General features: G+C 37.2%; 1 protein-coding gene across 1 annotated transcript in view; it reads right to left on the reverse strand.

The window, feature by feature from the left end:
• The window catches only part of DNAH7 (dynein axonemal heavy chain 7), a 336155-nt gene that overhangs the window by 198701 nt on the left and 118377 nt on the right, over positions 1-19077 (reverse strand). The window contains exons 20-21 of the mRNA XM_008950635.4: positions 2639-2832; positions 605-803 (exon numbers count right to left, since the gene is read on the reverse strand). Coding sequence (XP_008948883.3) covers positions 605-803; positions 2639-2832 — 393 coding nt within the window. The remainder of the gene's footprint in view (positions 1-604; positions 804-2638; positions 2833-19077) is intronic.

The raw sequence follows: 19077 nt of genomic DNA on the forward strand, positions 1-19077 counted from the left end.
CTAAAAACTTGAATGCTAAGCTCACACTACAGTAAAAAAAACTGAGTGCTCAATCTTTATTTATTGGTGTGCCTTGAAATTCTCTACCAACAAAAGTAATCACAAATGATTGAGCTCACAGTATGTTTTATGAAATGTGGAAAATATGAAGTTGTTATTAATTGTAGGAAGCATACATTGTTTTCTAACATTTTGTATGCATTTCATATATACACCGAACAAAAAGATTCATACGTGTCAAGGAGATTGATGTGATCATGTAGAGAGGTGCTTCCAAGGCAAGACTAAAGAGAGACCGCATAGAACAAAGTGTATCTAATTAATGATGAAAGCACTAGCATGTGGCCACAAGAAATGAGCAGATGCATTATTCAAACCCAAGTGTTTTGTAATATGGATGGTATTTTGTCCCACTTTTCCAGTGAGTCACTACAAAATTACTATCATAGAACATCTCTTTGCCTTCAAGTTATCTATCACATTTGAATTGGTAATTCCATGCCTCCATTTCTGTTTAAATAACAGTACATTTATCAATAGTATGTTTCTAGTAACATTCATATTCTAGCATCCTTTTCTAAAAATCATAAGTATAATCGGCTACCTTGTGGATGGAGTTAATCATAACTCTCTCTAATTCAACCAACCACTTCTCCACTTGACCTCTGGCTTTGGCTGTTGAAATAATCTCTATGAGTTCTACAACCTCTCCTTCGCTGCTCTTCATGTGAGTAATGTCTAAAGTTTCCGTAAATTCTACCTTTGCGATTCCTTCAAAACATTTCTTCAAGTGAGGTTGCACCCTGTCAGGAAAAACATTTTTAAGATAATTAACCAAGTTAAAACAATTCCTTACACTCCAGAGTTCTTCGTTTAAAATTCATAAATGTGTAGTGTTAGACCTATGCTAGGTGCTGCTGGGAATGAAATACTGTGCAAAAACCAGAAACCCCCAAAACAAACAAACAAACAAAAAACGCAAGCTCTGCCTACATGCATTATATAGTCCATTGAGATGTCAGTATTAACTGAATAATCACAAAACATCTGTAAAATTACAATTATAGTAAGAGCTACAGAGACAACCACGAGGCTTTGTCTTCAATACAATGAATTAAAAGATGCTAAAGGTAACATAAGGAGAAAACCAATCTTGCCTAACAGATAAATACATGAATCTGAAGAATCTTCAAATGCACAAAAGTAGCCATTTCAACTGGGATCTTCAGAGACTGCTTGAAAATTGTGGACTATGTTTAGTAACTTAGGTACTTTACAGTTTACTAAATCAACTGCGTTGACAGTATCCAACTATTAGTCTATTCAATGTAATACAGATGGGACTGACACAACTCCTCATTTTTGGCACACTACCAATAAACCGTTGCATTCATCTTTCAAATGGGCAAAAAGAAGCAAAGTATAAAAACTCAGATAGAAATCTGAGCCTAAATTTACCTTTTGTTTAGATTACACATCCCCTACTTTGAAGGCACAAGTTACAAAATTAACAAATTTGTTTAACAACTATCTATTCACTGTTTACTTTATATCAGATGCTCTTCTAAAGATTGGGGAATCAGCAGTGGGAAAAAAACAGTAAAAAAATCTCTACCATGGTGGAGCTTATAGTCTGCTAGAGGAAGACATGCCATTAACAAATAAGTAAATTATAGAGTATGCCAGATGATAACAACTATGCAGAAGGAAAATGAGGCAAGGAAAATAAGTCCAGGAAAGAGGGCAAGTTGAGCATGGAGGGAGCTGCCTCTTTAAATATGGTGGTCAGGGAGGGCCTCCCTGAATGACAGATATTTAACCAGATTTCCGCAAAGACTTACAGGAGGTAAAGGAAGAAGTATGATGAACATTTGGGTAAGGAGCATCCCAGGCAAGAGAGCAGTACACTGAGAAAGGAGGCTGCCCCTTTTACCAGGGAATTGCAAAAAGGCTGGTGGACTGCATGCAGAGTGAGCAAGAAGACTAGTAGGAGAATAGGAAGGATAACAGGGGAAGGATAATCTGTGTGGGGCATTGCAAACCATCATGAGGGCAGTGGCTTTTATTCTGAATGTGCTGTGAAAGAGCTGTGTTCTGAAAAATCTGTAAGATGTGATAAGTTAAGAAATCTGGCCAGGCACGGTGGCTCACACCTGTAATCCCAGCACTCTGGGAAGCTGAGGCGGGTGGATCACTTGAGATCAGGAGTTCAAGACCAGCCTAGCCAACATGGTGAAACCCTGTCCCTACTAAAAATACCAAAATTAGCTGGGCATGGTGGCGCACGCCTGTAATCCCAGCTACTCAGGAAGCTGAGGCAGAAGAATCACTTGAACCTGGGAGGCGGAGGTTGCAGTGAGCCAAGGTCACGCCATTGCACTCCAGCCTGGGAAACAAGAGTGAAACTCCATCTCAAAAACAAACAAACAAACAAAAAAAGAAAACGATTCCACGGTTCATTCAGTGATACTAGTTACATTTTTAATAATTATCCAAAGTTGATTATATAATACTTGGAACATTCTTGTAGAAAAATTATTCTATAAACATGATTATATATATTTATGTTCTACTTTGTTCTAAAAATTAAGTTTAAGCAGATAAATTTAGTCATGTATTCTACATGTAAATTACTTACCTAGTGGGATCTTTAGTCTCAGATAGTATCTCAAGAAGTTCATCATTGGACAAAAAAAAGAATCTGGGGAAAAAGAGGCGTTTCTTTTCCAAATATTCATTAAGTCCTTTAAGAATGAGCTCCAAAAGTTCATTAGATTTTTTCAGCCTTTCCAGCATTCTGTCAATGGTTACAACTGTCAGAACATGTTTATCCTAAAAATAAAAATAAAAAACACTCAATTCAAAAATATTAGATACTAACTCTATTTATATTCATATTATATTTGAGATTATATGTTTGTAATCAAACAAAGGTTATGTAAATTTTAAGGGGAGTATTTGTTTTTTAAAAGTAGTCTTGCATATTCTAGGTCTACTTGGCCTCTCTGATTCTGTAAAAGTCACATTGATTTAATCCTCAGCCCTGTTCATAACGATTCTCATTCTAAGTTGAGAAGTGTAAGAAACAGAAAATGAGAGAGAGAGAACACTGCCTGAACTCACAAGAAGGACAGTGGAAACAAACTGGTATGAGATATTTTCTTTTGTATTTTATTCTTTGAGGAAAAGAATTCTAAACAATAAGTCATCATTATAATTATTATTTTGAGTTTTATTGTTATGAATAATAATAACATAACAGAATCCCTGTTTTATAACTACAGAGAAAAAAGTAAGGGTTGAGGAAATGAGGAAGAAAGTTTTCTAAGATCTTACATTGTAAACAATGACCCTTGAAACTACTTTATAACACTTCTTGCTGAAGGACTCAAGTTCAAGGTGTGCTCTTCCTGCACTCTCTAGAGACAGACTGTTCCACCTTTAAGGCATGGTGAACATTCTCACTTGAAAGTGTCACTGTGAGCTATTTGCTTTAAAGTGATTCAAACACAATCAAATATTTTTAAAAGAGCTTTCTTTTATCCTGTGTATTCAAAATAAGAATTATAACCAAAAGCTGATCTTAAAGAACTCATTTTTTAAAAAAGTAAAGAGTTTATTGATTTCTCAAAATATCTATACAGTAACCACCAAGTTTATGAAAATCTTTAGAAATACATATAAAAATACAGCCTAGATATAGTTGAAATAGAATTCTTTTTACTTTTTTTTCTTTAACACATGGTTGATGTCATCTGGGTCTATTCTTGGTCTTATAATTCCAAAGTCAGTGTTCACCACTGACATCATTGACAATGTAAGGAAAGTTCTTTACTTAATAAGCTTGAAGGTGTTGAAAAAACAAAAAAGGTGCTAACACAACAGAGATTTCAATCGCCAAGTAGCACACCTCATGAAAATACACCAGACATTTATTAATGTAACAGGGCATTTTAGAAAATTTATATGAAATTAAATCAAGAGAACATTGTTAAAAACTAAATACTAAATTTCAAGATTAACTAATTAGATATGTTTGGTATTTAGCCATGACTGAGAGATAACCAAAAATGTTACCAGTAAATTTTTTCCTATAGGAATTTTATTCAATTGCAGGAGTCTCTAAAGTATGTTTTTGTGAACATACTTTGAATGTGTCTGAAAAGGAAAGATACAATTTTTGCTTTTTTTGGATTACAACAATGCAATTTGGAAACGGCAATTTAATCAAAGAAAATAATTATTACTTGTTTCCTCAATAAAACATGAATATATAAATCATATAATATAATTAGATCAACTTATCTTTAAAGGTGCATAATTTTTAAAAGGAATTTTATTATGCCTCTTGTTTTATGTTTCAAATAGACATTCACACACACACACACACACACACACACACAAACACACACAGCATAACAGACTCAGGCCATCATGTCCGCCCAAATCCAAATATCAAAATAATGTTCTTAGAGTGCCACCTTCTGGAAAAGTATGCCTGTATTTGTTTAGGGAAAAAAGCTGAAGTGTGGCTAATAAATGTAAAAAACTCCTTTCACACATGAACAGTATTTGTTATTCTCAACCAAAAAAATTATTGCAATGTTTCCATTCTTAATCTAAGATTTGAAAGCTAAAAACTCAGTTATTTAAACAAGTATATTCCATTTGCTAAATAGTATAATTGCCAAAATAACAAACAAACAACAACAAACCATGGAAAGAGCATTCAGGTAAACTTTTTTTATTATTGAATTTCCAGGGTCAAACCTATTTAACCAGATTAGCTTAATAACTCTGAACCAAATATGTTACTTTTAAATGAACACAGGCAATAATCTATGTATCTTTGTATATGGATGTAAGATTTTAAAATAAAAGTAATCATCTTATGACTGGCAACTCAACTACCTTTACTCTCTCCCAGTGAGAAGACAAACATAATAAAGACTGTATCAGATAAAGAAAGCAGCCCAAGTTGAACAGACTTGGTGTCTGTCCACACTCTATTCCCCACTACCTGTGCGACCTTAGATCATTTGCTTAATCTGAGTCCCTTTTTTATTATCTTGAAAATGGGGATAAAAGCCCTCTCTCAAAATCGGTATGAGGACTAAATTAGATAATGTATTTGAAGTGACTAATATGGTGTCTAAAACACACAGATACTTGAAGCGACCCTTTTACTCCCCCTTTCCTTCTCCTCACCCCAAAATTGTCTGTTAGAAAGAGTGCAGGTGGGGAAGGATTGACTCTGGGGAAAGGGGAAAATGAACCATTTACATCACTCCATGTTTTATGGAGTTAAAATGAACATTTTATAATCTTCCATCCTTCAAGAAAGGTATTTATCATAGTAAAATAACACTGACTTTAAATTCCTCTAAGAATCGCCATCAAATCCTGGTACAGAGTCACCATTCCATGTTGAGTGCTTCAGCAAATGCAGGTTAAACTGCACCTGGGCTCATACAGGGAAACTCAAGGAATGTACAAGCCTCCATGTCACAGAAGGCTGGTACTTCATAGCTATGTCCTCAGAACATAGCAATAAGATGTTGTAACAGGAAGCTACTAGAAATTTGAATCTTAGTATGACTTCTTTGACACTTTAATTACTTTCTGTCTCCTGTAGGGGAAGAATTGAATTATTAATTGTCATTTTTTTGGTTAAAAGAACACTGACTGACAATTTTTAAGTGTCTTCTTTTACTTCACAACCACCCACCAATCTCATCAGCTCTAGTGATGATCTACTAGGTTTACATTTCTAAACCAAATGAATGTGATATCAGGGGCCTGAAACTTTGAGTATATAGAGAGCTTTCTCATTTCTGCTACTAGGAAGTTTCATAGAAAATACAGTTTTGTCACTGCTCAAGGAAATAAGAGAGAACACAAACAAATGGAAAAAAAATCCATGCTCATGGATAGGAAGAATCAATATCATGAAACTGGCCATACTGCCCAAAGTAATTTATAGATTCAATGTTATTCTCCTCAAGCTACCACTGACTTTCTTTGCAGAATTAGAAGAAACTACTTTAAATTTCACATGAAACCAGAAAAGAGCCCTTATAGCCAAAACAATCCTAAGCAAAAAGAACAAAGCAGGAGGCATCATGCTACCTGACTTCAAACTATACTACAAGGCTACAGTAACCAAAACAGCATGGTACTGGTACCAAAACAGATATATAGACCAATGGAACAGAACAGAGACCTCAGAAATAACACCACACCTCTACAACCATCTGATCTTTGACAAACCTGATAAAAACAAGAAATTGGGGAAAAAATCCCTATTTAACAAATGGTGCTGAGAAAACTGGCTAGCCATATGCAGAAAACAGAAACTGGACCCCTTCCTTACACCTTACACAAAAATTAACTCAAGATTGGTTAAAGACTTAATTGTAAAACTTAAAACCATAAAAACCCTAGAAAAAGAAAACCTAGGCAATACCATTCAGGATACAGGCATGGGCAAAGAATTCATGGCTAAAACACCAAAAGCAATGGCAACAAAAGCCAAAATTGACAAATGGGATATAATTAAACTAAAGAGCTTCTGCACAGCAAAATAGACTATCATCAGAGTGAACAAGCAACCTACAGAATGGGAGAACATTTTTGCAATCTATCCATCTGACAAAGGGCTAATATCCAGAATCTACAAGGAACTTAAGCCAATTAAAAAAAAAAAAACAACCCCATCAAAAAGTGGGTGAAGGATATGAACACACACTTCTCAAAAGAAGACATTTATGTGGCCAACAAACCTATGAAAAAAAGCTCATCATCACTTGTTATTAGAGAAATGCAAATCAAAACCACAATGAGATACCAACTCATGCCAGTTAGAATGCCAATCATTAAAAAGTCAGGAAACAACAGATGCTGGAGAGGATGTGGAGAAACAGGAACGCTTTTACACTGTTGGTGGGAGTGTAAATTAGTTCAACCATTGTGGAAGACAGTGTGGCGATTCCTCAAAGATCTAGGACCAGAAATACCCTTTGACCCAGCAATCCCATTACTAGGTATATACCCAAAGGATTATAAATCATTCTACCATAAAGCCACAAGCACACATATGTTTATTGCGGCACTATTCACAATAGCAAAGACTTGGAACCAACCCAAATGCCCATCAATGATAGACTGGATAAAGAAAATGTGGCACATATACACCATGGAATACTATGCAGCCATTAAAAAAATGAGTTCGTGTCCTTTGCAGGGACATAGATAAAGCTGGAAGCCATCATTCTCAGCAAATTAACACAGGAACAGAAAACCAAACACCGCATGTTCTCACTCATAAATGGGAGTTGAACATGGACACAGGGAGGGAAATATCACACACTGGGGCCTGTCGGGGGTTGGGGGGCAAGAGGAGGGAGAGCATTAGGACAAACACCTAATGCATGCAGGGCTTAAAACCTAGAACCTAGATGACAAAAAAAAAAAACCTAGATGACAGGTTGATAGGTGCAGCAAACCACCATGACACATGTATACAAAGGTAACAAACCTGCACGTTCTGCACATGTATCCCCAAACTTAAAGTAAAATAAAAAATAATAAAAAATAAAAAAAGAGATAATGCAGTTTTGTATACTTAATGGAATTAAGCTCAAGCCTGCTTGGTAAATTTCTGGGAGCATAAATTTCCTAATGCAAAATCCCTGGACAATAGAAAATTGATAAGATCCTCATTAAACCTTTTGCACTTCAAGAAAGGAAATGTAGGTTGACAGAGTAGAACTTAAAACCTCTTACAATTTTAAGATTCCTTGACTTCATCAGGAGCAGAAACTCTTTCATTTAGATTCAATGTATTTCTAGGATTAATCTAAATCTCAGGGCCCATTTGCCTAAAATTGAATTTTCAGAAGTTTTCCAGGATAAACTCAGAATTCTTAGAATTAACAATAATTCAAGCATCAATCTCAATTATTGATTTACTCATTTAACAAACATTTACCAAGGGCTAATACACGTTAGTGACCTTTCTCAGTGCTTGGGTGACAACAGTGGACAAAACAAAGATCCCAGCCTCCATGGGGGAGACAGACAATAAATAACAAACATCATATTGATAAATTATATAGTAAGGTAGATGATAGATGCTACAAAACAGAAAGAAGTGACAAGAAGTGCCAAAAAAGTCAAAGGTGGGTTAATTTCAAATAGGATGTTCGATGTGAGCCTCTTTATAAAGGTAATATTTGAGAAAATACATCAAGGAAGCAAAGCATTAGCACCGCAGATATTTAGAGGTAGCACATTCCAGGAAGAGGGTCCAACCAGTGCAAACACCCTCGGATATAGTGTGTTTGTTATTTGAGAAGAAGGAAGGGTGGGGAGGAAGGAAAAGAAGGAGAAGGAGACGAGGAAGAAGGAAGAAGATGAAGAGGAGGAAGAGGAAGAAGGAAGAAGATGAAAAGGAGGAAGAGGAAAAAGGAAGAAGAGGAAGAGGAGGAGGGAGGAAGAAGAGGAGGTAGCCAGTGTGGCTGGAATAGAGTAAGTAAAGTGAAAAGTTATAAAGACAGAGAGGTAAAAGCATAGAATGAGCAGATCAAGAACTTCCCATTTAATGAAATCATTAATATGTCCCTCATATAGAAGTATTTCTCCCCTGGACACTGAGATTACTTAATCTAGTTAGGATAATCTCTACTAGATTTCATCTAGAAAAGCCAAAAGTTGAGAAGCAAAATTGTTGTTAGCAGATTACATGGTTAATTGGTGAGACGTGTCACTTCTATTTTTACTCTTTAATTCCCAGATCCATGTACTCTACCTATGAGAGAAACCATATGCCTGGAGTGGACAGAGAACATATACCATGTACACTCTAGAACTGCATCCCGAACTCCTATCACCTTCCAACAGTGATATGGTTTGTTGTCCCCACCCAGATCTCACCTTGAATTGTAATAACCCCTGTGTGTCATAGGAGGGACCTGGTGGGAGGTAATTGAATCATCGGGGTGGGTTTTTCCTGTGCTGTTCTCATGATAGTGAATAAGTCTCATGAGATCTGATGGTTTTATAAAGGGGAGTTCCCCTGCACATGCTCTCTTGCTTGCCACCATGTAAGATGTGACTTTGCTTCTCATTTACTTTCCACCATGATTGTGAGGCCTCCCCAGCCATGTGGAACTGTAAGTCAATTAAACCTCTTTCCTTTGTAAATTACCTGGTCTCAGGCATGTCTTTATTAGCAGCATGAGAACAGACGAACATACACAGATAGAGCAAATTAATCTTCAATATAAGCCAATTCACTTTGTTTAAGGTCAATATTCATAGTAGGACCTTTACTATTACCGGTGTCAGTCAACTGTCTTATTTCCCTTATAAGGTGAGTTCCTTAGCATATGCAATGTTGTGTGTAAACTGTGATAATGAGTAAGTCATTCAGTAAGTCAATGAATGACAGTATTGGCAGAAACTTGCTGTGGGAAAACAAAAATTCATTTGGTGCAGACACAACACTGCTGGCTTCCATACTGAAAGAGGGCCAATGTAATATTCAATTCCCTCTAAATGACAGCTGTATCAGAAGCATTATGTTAATTTCTGCTGTTGGCAGCTTGAGCACCCAGCAGTGTTGGTGAGGGGTAGTCTCCGATAGTAATTCCTTCCATAATTCCCACCACTGCCATCATGACTTCTTCATTTATAGCTACATTAGCCATGTATCCCAGTTTGATGAAGATAGTTCTGGTTTATGCTTGCTTTCTCAGATTATTAATTGCTTTAACTCTCAAATGTTCTCCAATTTGGACAATATATTAAATGATTATTCTATTTCATAGCTCACTGTGCACATAGTGGCATATGCCGGTTGACATGTACAGACTAGGTCAACTGGTCAACCATATAATTAAGTTCCTCCTTTTGCAGTTGCACCTGTTACTAAGCAATCACATGGAACACAAATATGCTCGCTTTTAGGTATATTCTCTGATTCCTTACATACCTCTTCCCCAGTCTTCCTTGTTCCCAATCCTTCAGACTTGTTTCTAAGTCCTTGATTATGCAGCATAACTGTTTGCTACTGACCATCATCAACGTAAATTCATACTTCTGACCAAGCACTCTTTCCAAGGAAAGTTAAAAAACCAATATAATTATTGAAGTTATGCCCATGAGAAGAATTTCTTTCCTACCGTTCTTTAAGTCCACCCCTAAATGGGGTTATAATTTCCACTTCTGGATGGTGCAAGCATATGCGGCACAAACATCTGCAAGCAAGTCTCTAATTTCTTTAAATCCAATCAAGGATTTTCTACCATTTCAATCTAATTGAGACAGGCCATTACAGAAGCCAGGTTTGGTCAATAAAACAAGTAAACAGAACCACTCACAGCTCCTTGACTAGCATCTTGAAACAGGATCTCTGGTAAGTGCACCCATATCAACACATTTGACCACATCTAACTTATGTTCTTTCCTCCCTACACAAGCACCATTACAATATATTGCCACTTACATTTATCTACACCTCTGCCAAGGATTCTGGCAAGTGAGGCTAAACAGAGTTTGAGGGTCAGGGTACCCAGAGTCAATTACATCCAAGTGTCTCCATTTTCAGTTTTCACCATCCCCATGCTTTGCAATAAGTAAACTATCTTTCACATAACAGATCTAGAAAGGCCATGAATTAAATTACGTTGAAATTTGGTGACCTATTGAATCAGATTCTATAACTCATTTTTGGCTACATCAAATTTGTAGCTATGAGAAATAAAAGGATCTTTTAGGAAATCACAAAAGTTTCTTAGTTTTCTGACCACATCTTGAGCAGAGAATTTAAAACTGCAAATTATACCATGTCTTTAATTTCTCCAGTGCTTTTTAAAGAATTCAGCCCATCTCATCTCCCTTGTACTTCAAATTCTTATCATATTGACCTACTCAAGCAGCCTCATGGTCCACCAAACACTTCCCTGTAAAATAAATTATTCATTCTGGAAGTCTAAGAACATAATTGACTGAGTGATTTTTACACTGCATACCAGATACTCCTAGTGTCCTATTTTCAAGCAATAACTAGATCTTCACTACTCTAAAACCCAAGTGGGTCATAAACAATCCTAGATCTCATACTTGAGGTTCTGGTATAGTTTATTCAAGTTCAGTGCAGAACCCTTCTACATATTAAGCAAAAAGGAATTTAACACAGGGAATAAAGTGATTACAAAATCACTGGAAAGCCTAGGGGAGCATACTTCCAGGACAGACTACTAAAACACAAGAACTGACTTTTCAGGATTTACTACTTCTGCCCCAATCAGGACTAAAGGATAACACCATTGGAAATACTGAGTTCAACAACCCATCATGGTGGCTCTGACGCTAGAGTTCAGTGGGTGGGATCAGGAGGCCACCATTCATTGCCTCATAATACCTATAAAACTGGTAACCAGATAAGTCCTGTTGGAAAAAAAAGTCATGTGTTCATGATCTTCCTTGACAGCAGAAATAGCTAAAATGACAGAAAGCTGGTCACTTTCACTTTTTCCATCCAAATCCCAAATGAGTGTATCTAACTGACAAGATCTAATTCACTTCCAGAAAGTCAGATGTAGAGAGCCTGGCAGATGATCTTTTCTGCTTTTCAGCTCACTAGATAGAGGTGAAATGCTTGTTGCCAAATTATATTTACTACAGTAAAGAAAACAAGGAAAATAAAGAATGAGTACTAAGTTTTTGGCCTGAGCAACAGAAAGAATAGTGTTTATATTTATTGAGATGGGGTTAGACTAGAAAAGGAAAATGTTTGGGAAGAAATTTAAGTGTTTTTGTCTGCTTTGCATGAAATACAAAAGACTTGGATGAGTCAAAAACCAAGTTTGGGGGTGAAATGCAGCATGGAGAGAGGGATTATCCACTTACTTCATCTCCATCTGGTGGGTAATTAACTAGTTCCCATTCCCTGAATCTCAGGAAGGGGGGCCCAAGAGAGTCCCTAATAAATTTTCTAAGTGGCTGAAAGGAGAGGAAGCTGACATCTTTCCTAGCTGGAGGTCTGGTCAGTCACCAGGTGTGCTGAACTGCTCCAATGCTACTAGAACAGGAAAAAAACTCTGGGAGAAGATGGTGTGGTGGAATGGCCAGTGAAGAAGGGGCAAGAACTATATGCTCAAGGATACAAACAAAGTGGGTAGAGAAGATGAATTGTGCCCTTCTGCAGACCCCACTTTTGGGCTATGGCAGGCAGATGAAAAATTTTTTCCCATAACCTAATCTTAAAAGTAAGCAGGCATATGAAATTAAAGGCTGAAGATTTGTGAAATACTGCTACAGTATGGGGTAAAGAGACATACACAACAAAAACGTGGCAAAATACAACATCAGAAGGTCAGTTTGAAGATGTAGCCAAATCTCCCAGACAATGAACAAACCTAGGGGAGACACTCAAGATGAAGTCCCTCAGCAGCCAGACCGGTGTTGGATCTTCACCTGTCTACCCCGGATTAATCTGTGCTCATTACATACCCACAACTCTCCAAAACGCTAGACCAGTTGCAAAGACCAACAGAAAAGGCATAGGGCCTTCACATCACTGACAGGAGGTTAATTACCTTATGACCACTGACAAAAAAGAACAGCCCATTTTGCAGGATCAGGTATATCAGAAAATGTTCTTTTACTCTCACTCTCTCTTTCTTCCTCTCCCTTTCTCTCTCCCTCTTACTTTCTCTCTCCCCATCCCTCCCTTCCTCCTTCTCTTCACCTGGTCCTTGTCCCAACCCCAGATGAGAAGCACAGGAGGAGAGAAGTAGAGTGGGAGAGTAGTCTCCATATCTCCCCACCCCTGGAACTTCAGGTTTACTTGCACTGTGGGGAAGAGGAGAGCTCAGAGTAGAAAAGAAGACTGAGGATTTGAAACAGGTACAAAACTCTCTTAATAAGCAAAAGTGACTGAAAAATTCTGGAATTAGATTGAAAGATCAATAAGGGAGCCTCTCTGAGTGAGAAAGGTCACTGGTGGAGTATAGTTGGTAGCATGAATTATAAGATTATTTCATGTTTACACCTCAAGGAAACCAAGACATCTCAATAAAGCCAATTATATATATATTTATATAATTATAATTATATATTTATATATAATAATTATAATATTTTATATTTATATTTTATAATTATAAATTATATATATTTATATATAATTATATTTATATATAATTATATTTATATATCTACAAAATTATAATTATATATTATTATATATATTATATATTATATATAATATATATAATAATTATAAATATAATTATATATTATATAATTATTAAATATATTATATATTATATAATTATTAAATATATTATATATTATATAATTATTAAATATATATTTATATATTAAATATATAATTATATATTATATAATTATATAATATATATTCATTCATTCATATAAAATACTATATATAAAAATATATATAATTATAATATATAATTATATATTATAATAATTATATATATTTTTATATATAGTATTTTTAGTAGAGACGGGGTTTCACCATGTTGGCCAGGCTGGTCTCGAACTCCTGACCTCAGGTAATCCACCACCTTGGCCTCCCAGAGTGCTGGATCACAGGCGTGAGCCACATGTCTTATTTTTTAAAATTATTATTAAAGTTCTGGGATACACGTGCAGAACGTGCAGGTTTGTTACATAGGTATACACGTGCCATGGTGGTTTGCTGACCCTATCAACTAGTCATCTACATTAGGTATTTCTCCTAATGCTATCCCTCCCCTACCCCTTCACCCCACAACAGGCCCCAGTGTGTGACGTTCCCCTCCCTGTGTCCATGTGTGCTCATTGTTCTACTCCCCTTTATGAGTGAGAACATGTGGTGTTTGGTTTTCTGTTCCTGTGTTAGTCTGCTGAAAATGATGGTTTCCAGCTTCATTCATGTCCCTGTAAAGGACATGAACTCATCCTTTTTTATGGCTGCATATTATTCCATGGTGTATATGTGCCACATTTTCTTTATCCAGTCTATCATTGATGGACATTTGGGTTGGTTCCAAGTCGTTGCTATTGTGAATAGTGCTTCAATAAACATACGTGTGCATATGTCTTTATAGCAGAATGATTTATAATCCTTTGGGTATATACCCAGTAATGGGATTGCTGGGTCAAATGGTATTTCTGGTCCTAGATCCTTGAGGAATCACCACACTGTCTTCCACAATGGTTGAACTAATTTACGCTCCCACCAACAGTGTAAAAACGTTCCTATTCCTCCACAGCCCCTCCAGCATCTGTTGTTTCCTGACTTTTTAGTGATCGCCATTCTAACTGGCATGAGATGGTATCTCATTGTGGTTTTGATTTGCATTTCTCTAATGACCAGTGATAATGAGCTTTTTTTCATAGGTTTGTTGGCCACATAAATGTCTTCTTTTGAGAAGTGTCTGTTCACATGCCTTGCTCACTTTCTGATGGGGTTGTTTTTTTCTTGCAAATTGGCTTAAGTTCTTTGTAGATTCTGGATATTAGCCCTTTGTCAGATGGATAGATTGCAAAAATTTTCTCCCATTCTGTAGACTGCCTGTTCACTCTGATGATAGTTTATTTTGCTGTGCAGAAGCTCTTAATTATATCCCATTTGTCAATTTTGGCTTTTGTTGCCATTGCTTTTGGTGTTTTAGTCATGAAGGCTTTGCCCATGCCTGTATCCTGAATGGTATTGCCTAGGTTTTCTTCTAGGGTTTTTATGGTTTTAGGTCTTACGTTTAAGAGGTTTAAGGTTACATTCGAGACTGGTCTTATGTTAAGTCTTTAATCCATCTTGAGTTAAATTTTGTATAAGGTGTAAGGAAGGGGTCCAGTTTCTGTTTTCTGCATATGGCTAGCCAGTTTTCCCAACACCATTTATTAAATAGGGAACGCCTTCCTCATTGATTGTTTTTGTCAGGTTTGTCAAAGATCAGATGGTTGTAGATGTGTGGTGTGATTTCTGAGGTCTCTGTTCTGTTCCATTGGTCTATATCTCTGTTTTGGTACCAGTACCATGCTGTTTTGGTTACTGTAGCCTTGTAGTATAGTTTGAAGTCAGGTAGCGTGATGCCTCTTGCTTTGTTCTTTTTGCTTAGGATTGTCTTGGCTATAAGGGCTCTTTTTTGGTTCCATATGAAATTTAAAGTGGTTTTTTTCTAATTCTGTGAAGAAAGTCAATAGCAGCTTGATGAAGATAGCACTGAATCTATTAATTACTTTGGGCAGTATGGCCATTTTCACAATACTGATTCTTCCTATCCATGAGCATGGAATCTTTTTCCATTTGTTTGTATCTTCTCTTACTTCCTTGAGCAGTGGTTTGTAGTTCTCCTTGAAGAGGTCCTTCACATCCCTTGTAAGTTGTATTCCTAGGTATTTTATTCTTTTTGTAGGAATTGTGAATGGGAGTTCGGTCATGATTTGGCTGTTTGTCTATTATTGGTATACAGGAATGCTTGTGATTTCTGCACATTGATTTTTGTATCCTGAGACTTTTCTGAAGTTGCTTATCAGCTTAAGGAGATTTTGGGCTGAGACAATGGAGTTTTCTAAATATGCAATCATGTCATCTGCAAACAGAGACAATCTGACTTCCTCTCTTCCTATTTGAATACCACTTATTTATTTATTTATTTATTTATTTATTTATTTATTTATTGAGATGGAGTCTCACTCCATCATCCTGGCTGGAGTGCAGTGGCACAACCTCAGTTCACTGCAACCTCTGCCTCCTGGGTTCAAGCAATTCTCCTGTCTTCGCTTCCTGAGTAGCTGGGACTACAGTCACACACCACTACACCTGGCTAATTTTTGTATTTTCAGTAGAGACGGAGTTTCACCTTGTTGGTCAGGCTGGTTTCGAACTCCTGACCACAGGTGATCCACCCGCTTCAGCCTCCCAAAGCGCTGGGATTACAGGCATGAGCTACAGCGCCTGGCTTACCCTTTATTTCTTTATCCTGCCTGATTGCCCTGGCCAGAACTTCCAATACTATGTTGAATAGCAGTGGTGAGAGAGGGCATCTTTGTCTTGTGCCGGTTTTTCAGAGGGAATGCTTCCAGCTTTTGCCCATTCAGTATGATATTGGCTGTGGGTTTGTCATAAATACATTATTATTTTGAGATACGTTCCATAAATACCTAGTTTATTGAGAGTCTTTAGCATAATGTGATGTTGAATTTTATCAAAGGTCTTTTCTGCATCTATTGAGATAATCATGTGGTTTTTGTCATTGGTTCTGCTTATGTGATGGATTACGTTTACTGATTTGTATATGCTGAACTAGCCTTGCATCCCAGGGATGAAACTGACTTGATCATGCTGGATAAGCTTTTTGATGTGCTGCTAGATGTGGTTTGCCAGTATTTTATTGAGGATTTTTGCATCAATGTCCATCAGGGATATTGGCCTGAAATTTTCTTTTTTTGTTGTGTCTCTGCCAGGTTTTGGTATCAGGATGATGCTGGCCTCATAAATGGGTTAGGAAGGAGTCCCTCTTTTTCTATTCTTTGGAACAGTTTCAAAAGGAATGGTACCAGCTCCTCTTTGCACTCCTCTGGTAGAATTCGGCTGTGAATCTCTCTGGTCCTGGGCTTTTTTTGGTTGGTAGGCTATTAATTACTGCCTCAATTTCAGAACTTGTTATTAGTCTATTCAGGGATTCAACTTCTTCCTGGTTTAGTTTTGGGAGGGTGTATGTGCCCAAGAATTTATCCATCTCCTCTAGGTTTTGTAGTTTATTTATGCAGAGGTGTTTATAGTAATCTCTGTGATGGTAGTTTGTATTTCTGTGGGGCCAGTGGTGATATCCCCTTTATCATTTTTTTTATTGTGTCTATTTGATTCTTCTCTCTTTTCTTCTTTATTAGTCTGGCTAGCAGTCTATCTATTTTGTTAATCTTTCCAAAAAAACAGCTCCTGGCTGAGCATGGTGGCTCACACCTGTAATCCCAGCACTTTGGGAGGCTGAAGCGGGCAGATCACAAGGTCAAGAGATCGAAACCATCCTGGCTAACATGGTGAAACCCCATCTCTACTAAAAATACAAAACCAAAATTAGCCAGGCGTGGTGGCGGGTGCCTATAGTCCCAGCTACTCGGAAGGCTAAGGCGGGAGAATGGCGTGAACCCAGGAGGCGAAGCTTGCAGTGAGCCAAGATCATGCCACTGCACGCCAGCCTAGGCAACAGAGTGGGACTCTGTCTCAAAAAAAAAAAAAAAAAACCAGCTCCTGCATTCAATGATTTTTTTTGATGGGTTTTTTGTGTCTCTATCTCCTTCAGTTCTGCTCTGATCTAAGTTATTTCTTGTCTTCTGCTAGCTTTTGAACTTGTTTGCTCTTGGTTCTCTAGTTCTTTAAATTGTGATGTTAGGGTGTCTGTCGATTTTAGATCTTTCCCGCTTTCTCCTGTGAGCATTTAGTGCTATAAAGTTCCCTCTAAACACTGCTTTACCTGTATCCCAGAGATTCTGGTATGTTGTGTCTTTGTTCTCATCGGCTTCAAAGAACTTATTTATTTCTGCCTTAATTTAGTTATTTACCCAGTAGTCATTCAGGAGCAGGTTGTTCAGTTTCCATGTAGTTGTGTGGTTTTGAGTGAGTTTCTTAACTCTGAGTTCTAATTTGATTGCACCATGGTCTGAGAGACTGTTTGTTATGATTTCTGTTCTTTTGCATTTGCTGAGGAGTGTTTTACTTCCAATTATGTGGCCAAATTTAGAGTAAGTGTGATATGATACTGAGAAGAATGTATATTCTGTTGATTTGGGGCAGAGCATTCTGCAGATGTCTACCAGGCCTGCTTGGTCCACAGCTGGGTTGAAGTCCTGAATATCCTTGTTAATTTTCTGTCTCGTTGATCTGTCTAATATTGTGGGGTGCTAAAGTCTCCCACTATTATTGTGTGGGAGTCTAAGTCTCTTCTTAGGTCTCTAAGAACTTGCTTTATGAATCTGGGTGCTCCTATATTGGGTGCATGTATATTTAGGATAGTTAGCTCTTCTTGTTGCATTGATCCCTTTACCATTATGTAATGGCCTTCTTTGTCTCTTTTGATCTTTGTTGGTTTAAAGTCTGTTTTATCAGAGACTAGGATTGCAACCTTTTTTTTTCCTTCCATTTGCTTGGTAAATATTTCTCCATCCCTTCATTTTGAGCCTATGTGTGTGCTTGCACATGAGATGGGTCTCCTGAATACAGCACACTGATGGGTCTTGACTCTTTATCCAATGTGACAGTCTGTGTCTTTTAATTGGGGCATTTAGCCTGCTTACATTTAAGGTTAATATTGTTATGTGTGAATTTGATCCTGTCATTATGATGCTAGCTGGTTATTTGGCCCATTAGTTGATGCAGTTTCTTCATAGTGTCGATGATCTTTACAATTTGGTATGTTTTTGCAGTGGCTGATGCTAGTTGTTTCTTTCCATGTTTAGTGCTTCCTTCAGGAGCTCTAGTAAGGCAGGCCTGGTGGTGACAAAATCTCTCAGGATTTGTTTGTCTGTAAAGGATTTTATTTATCCTTCACTTATGAAGCTTAGTTTGGCTGGATATAAAATTCTAGGTTGAAAATTCTTTTCTTTAAGAATGTTGAATATTGGCCCCTACTCTTTTCTGGCTTGGAGGGCTTCTGCAGAGAGATCTGCTGTTAGTTCAATGGGCTTCCCCTTGTGGGTAACCCGACCTTTCTGGCTGCCGTTAACATTTTTTCCTTCATTTCAACCTTGGTGAATCTGACGACTATGTGTCTTGGGGTTGCTCTTCTCGAGGAGTATCTCTGTGGTGTTCTCTGTATTTCCTGAATTTGAATGATGGCCTGTCCTGCTAGGCTGGGGAAGTTCTCCTGGATAATATCCTGAAGAGTGTTTTCCAGCTTGGTTCCATTCTCCCCATCAATTTCAGGTACACCAATCCAACATGCAGGTTTGGTCTTTTCACATAGTCCCATATTTCTTGAAGGCTTTGTTCGTTCCTTTTCATTCTTTTTCTCTCTAATCTTGTCTTCATGCTTTATTTCATTAAGCTGCTCTTCAATCTCT

This window comes from Pan paniscus, chromosome 13 (genome assembly GCF_029289425.2).
Source record: "Pan paniscus chromosome 13, NHGRI_mPanPan1-v2.0_pri, whole genome shotgun sequence".
Taxonomy (NCBI): Eukaryota; Metazoa; Chordata; class Mammalia; order Primates; family Hominidae; genus Pan; species Pan paniscus.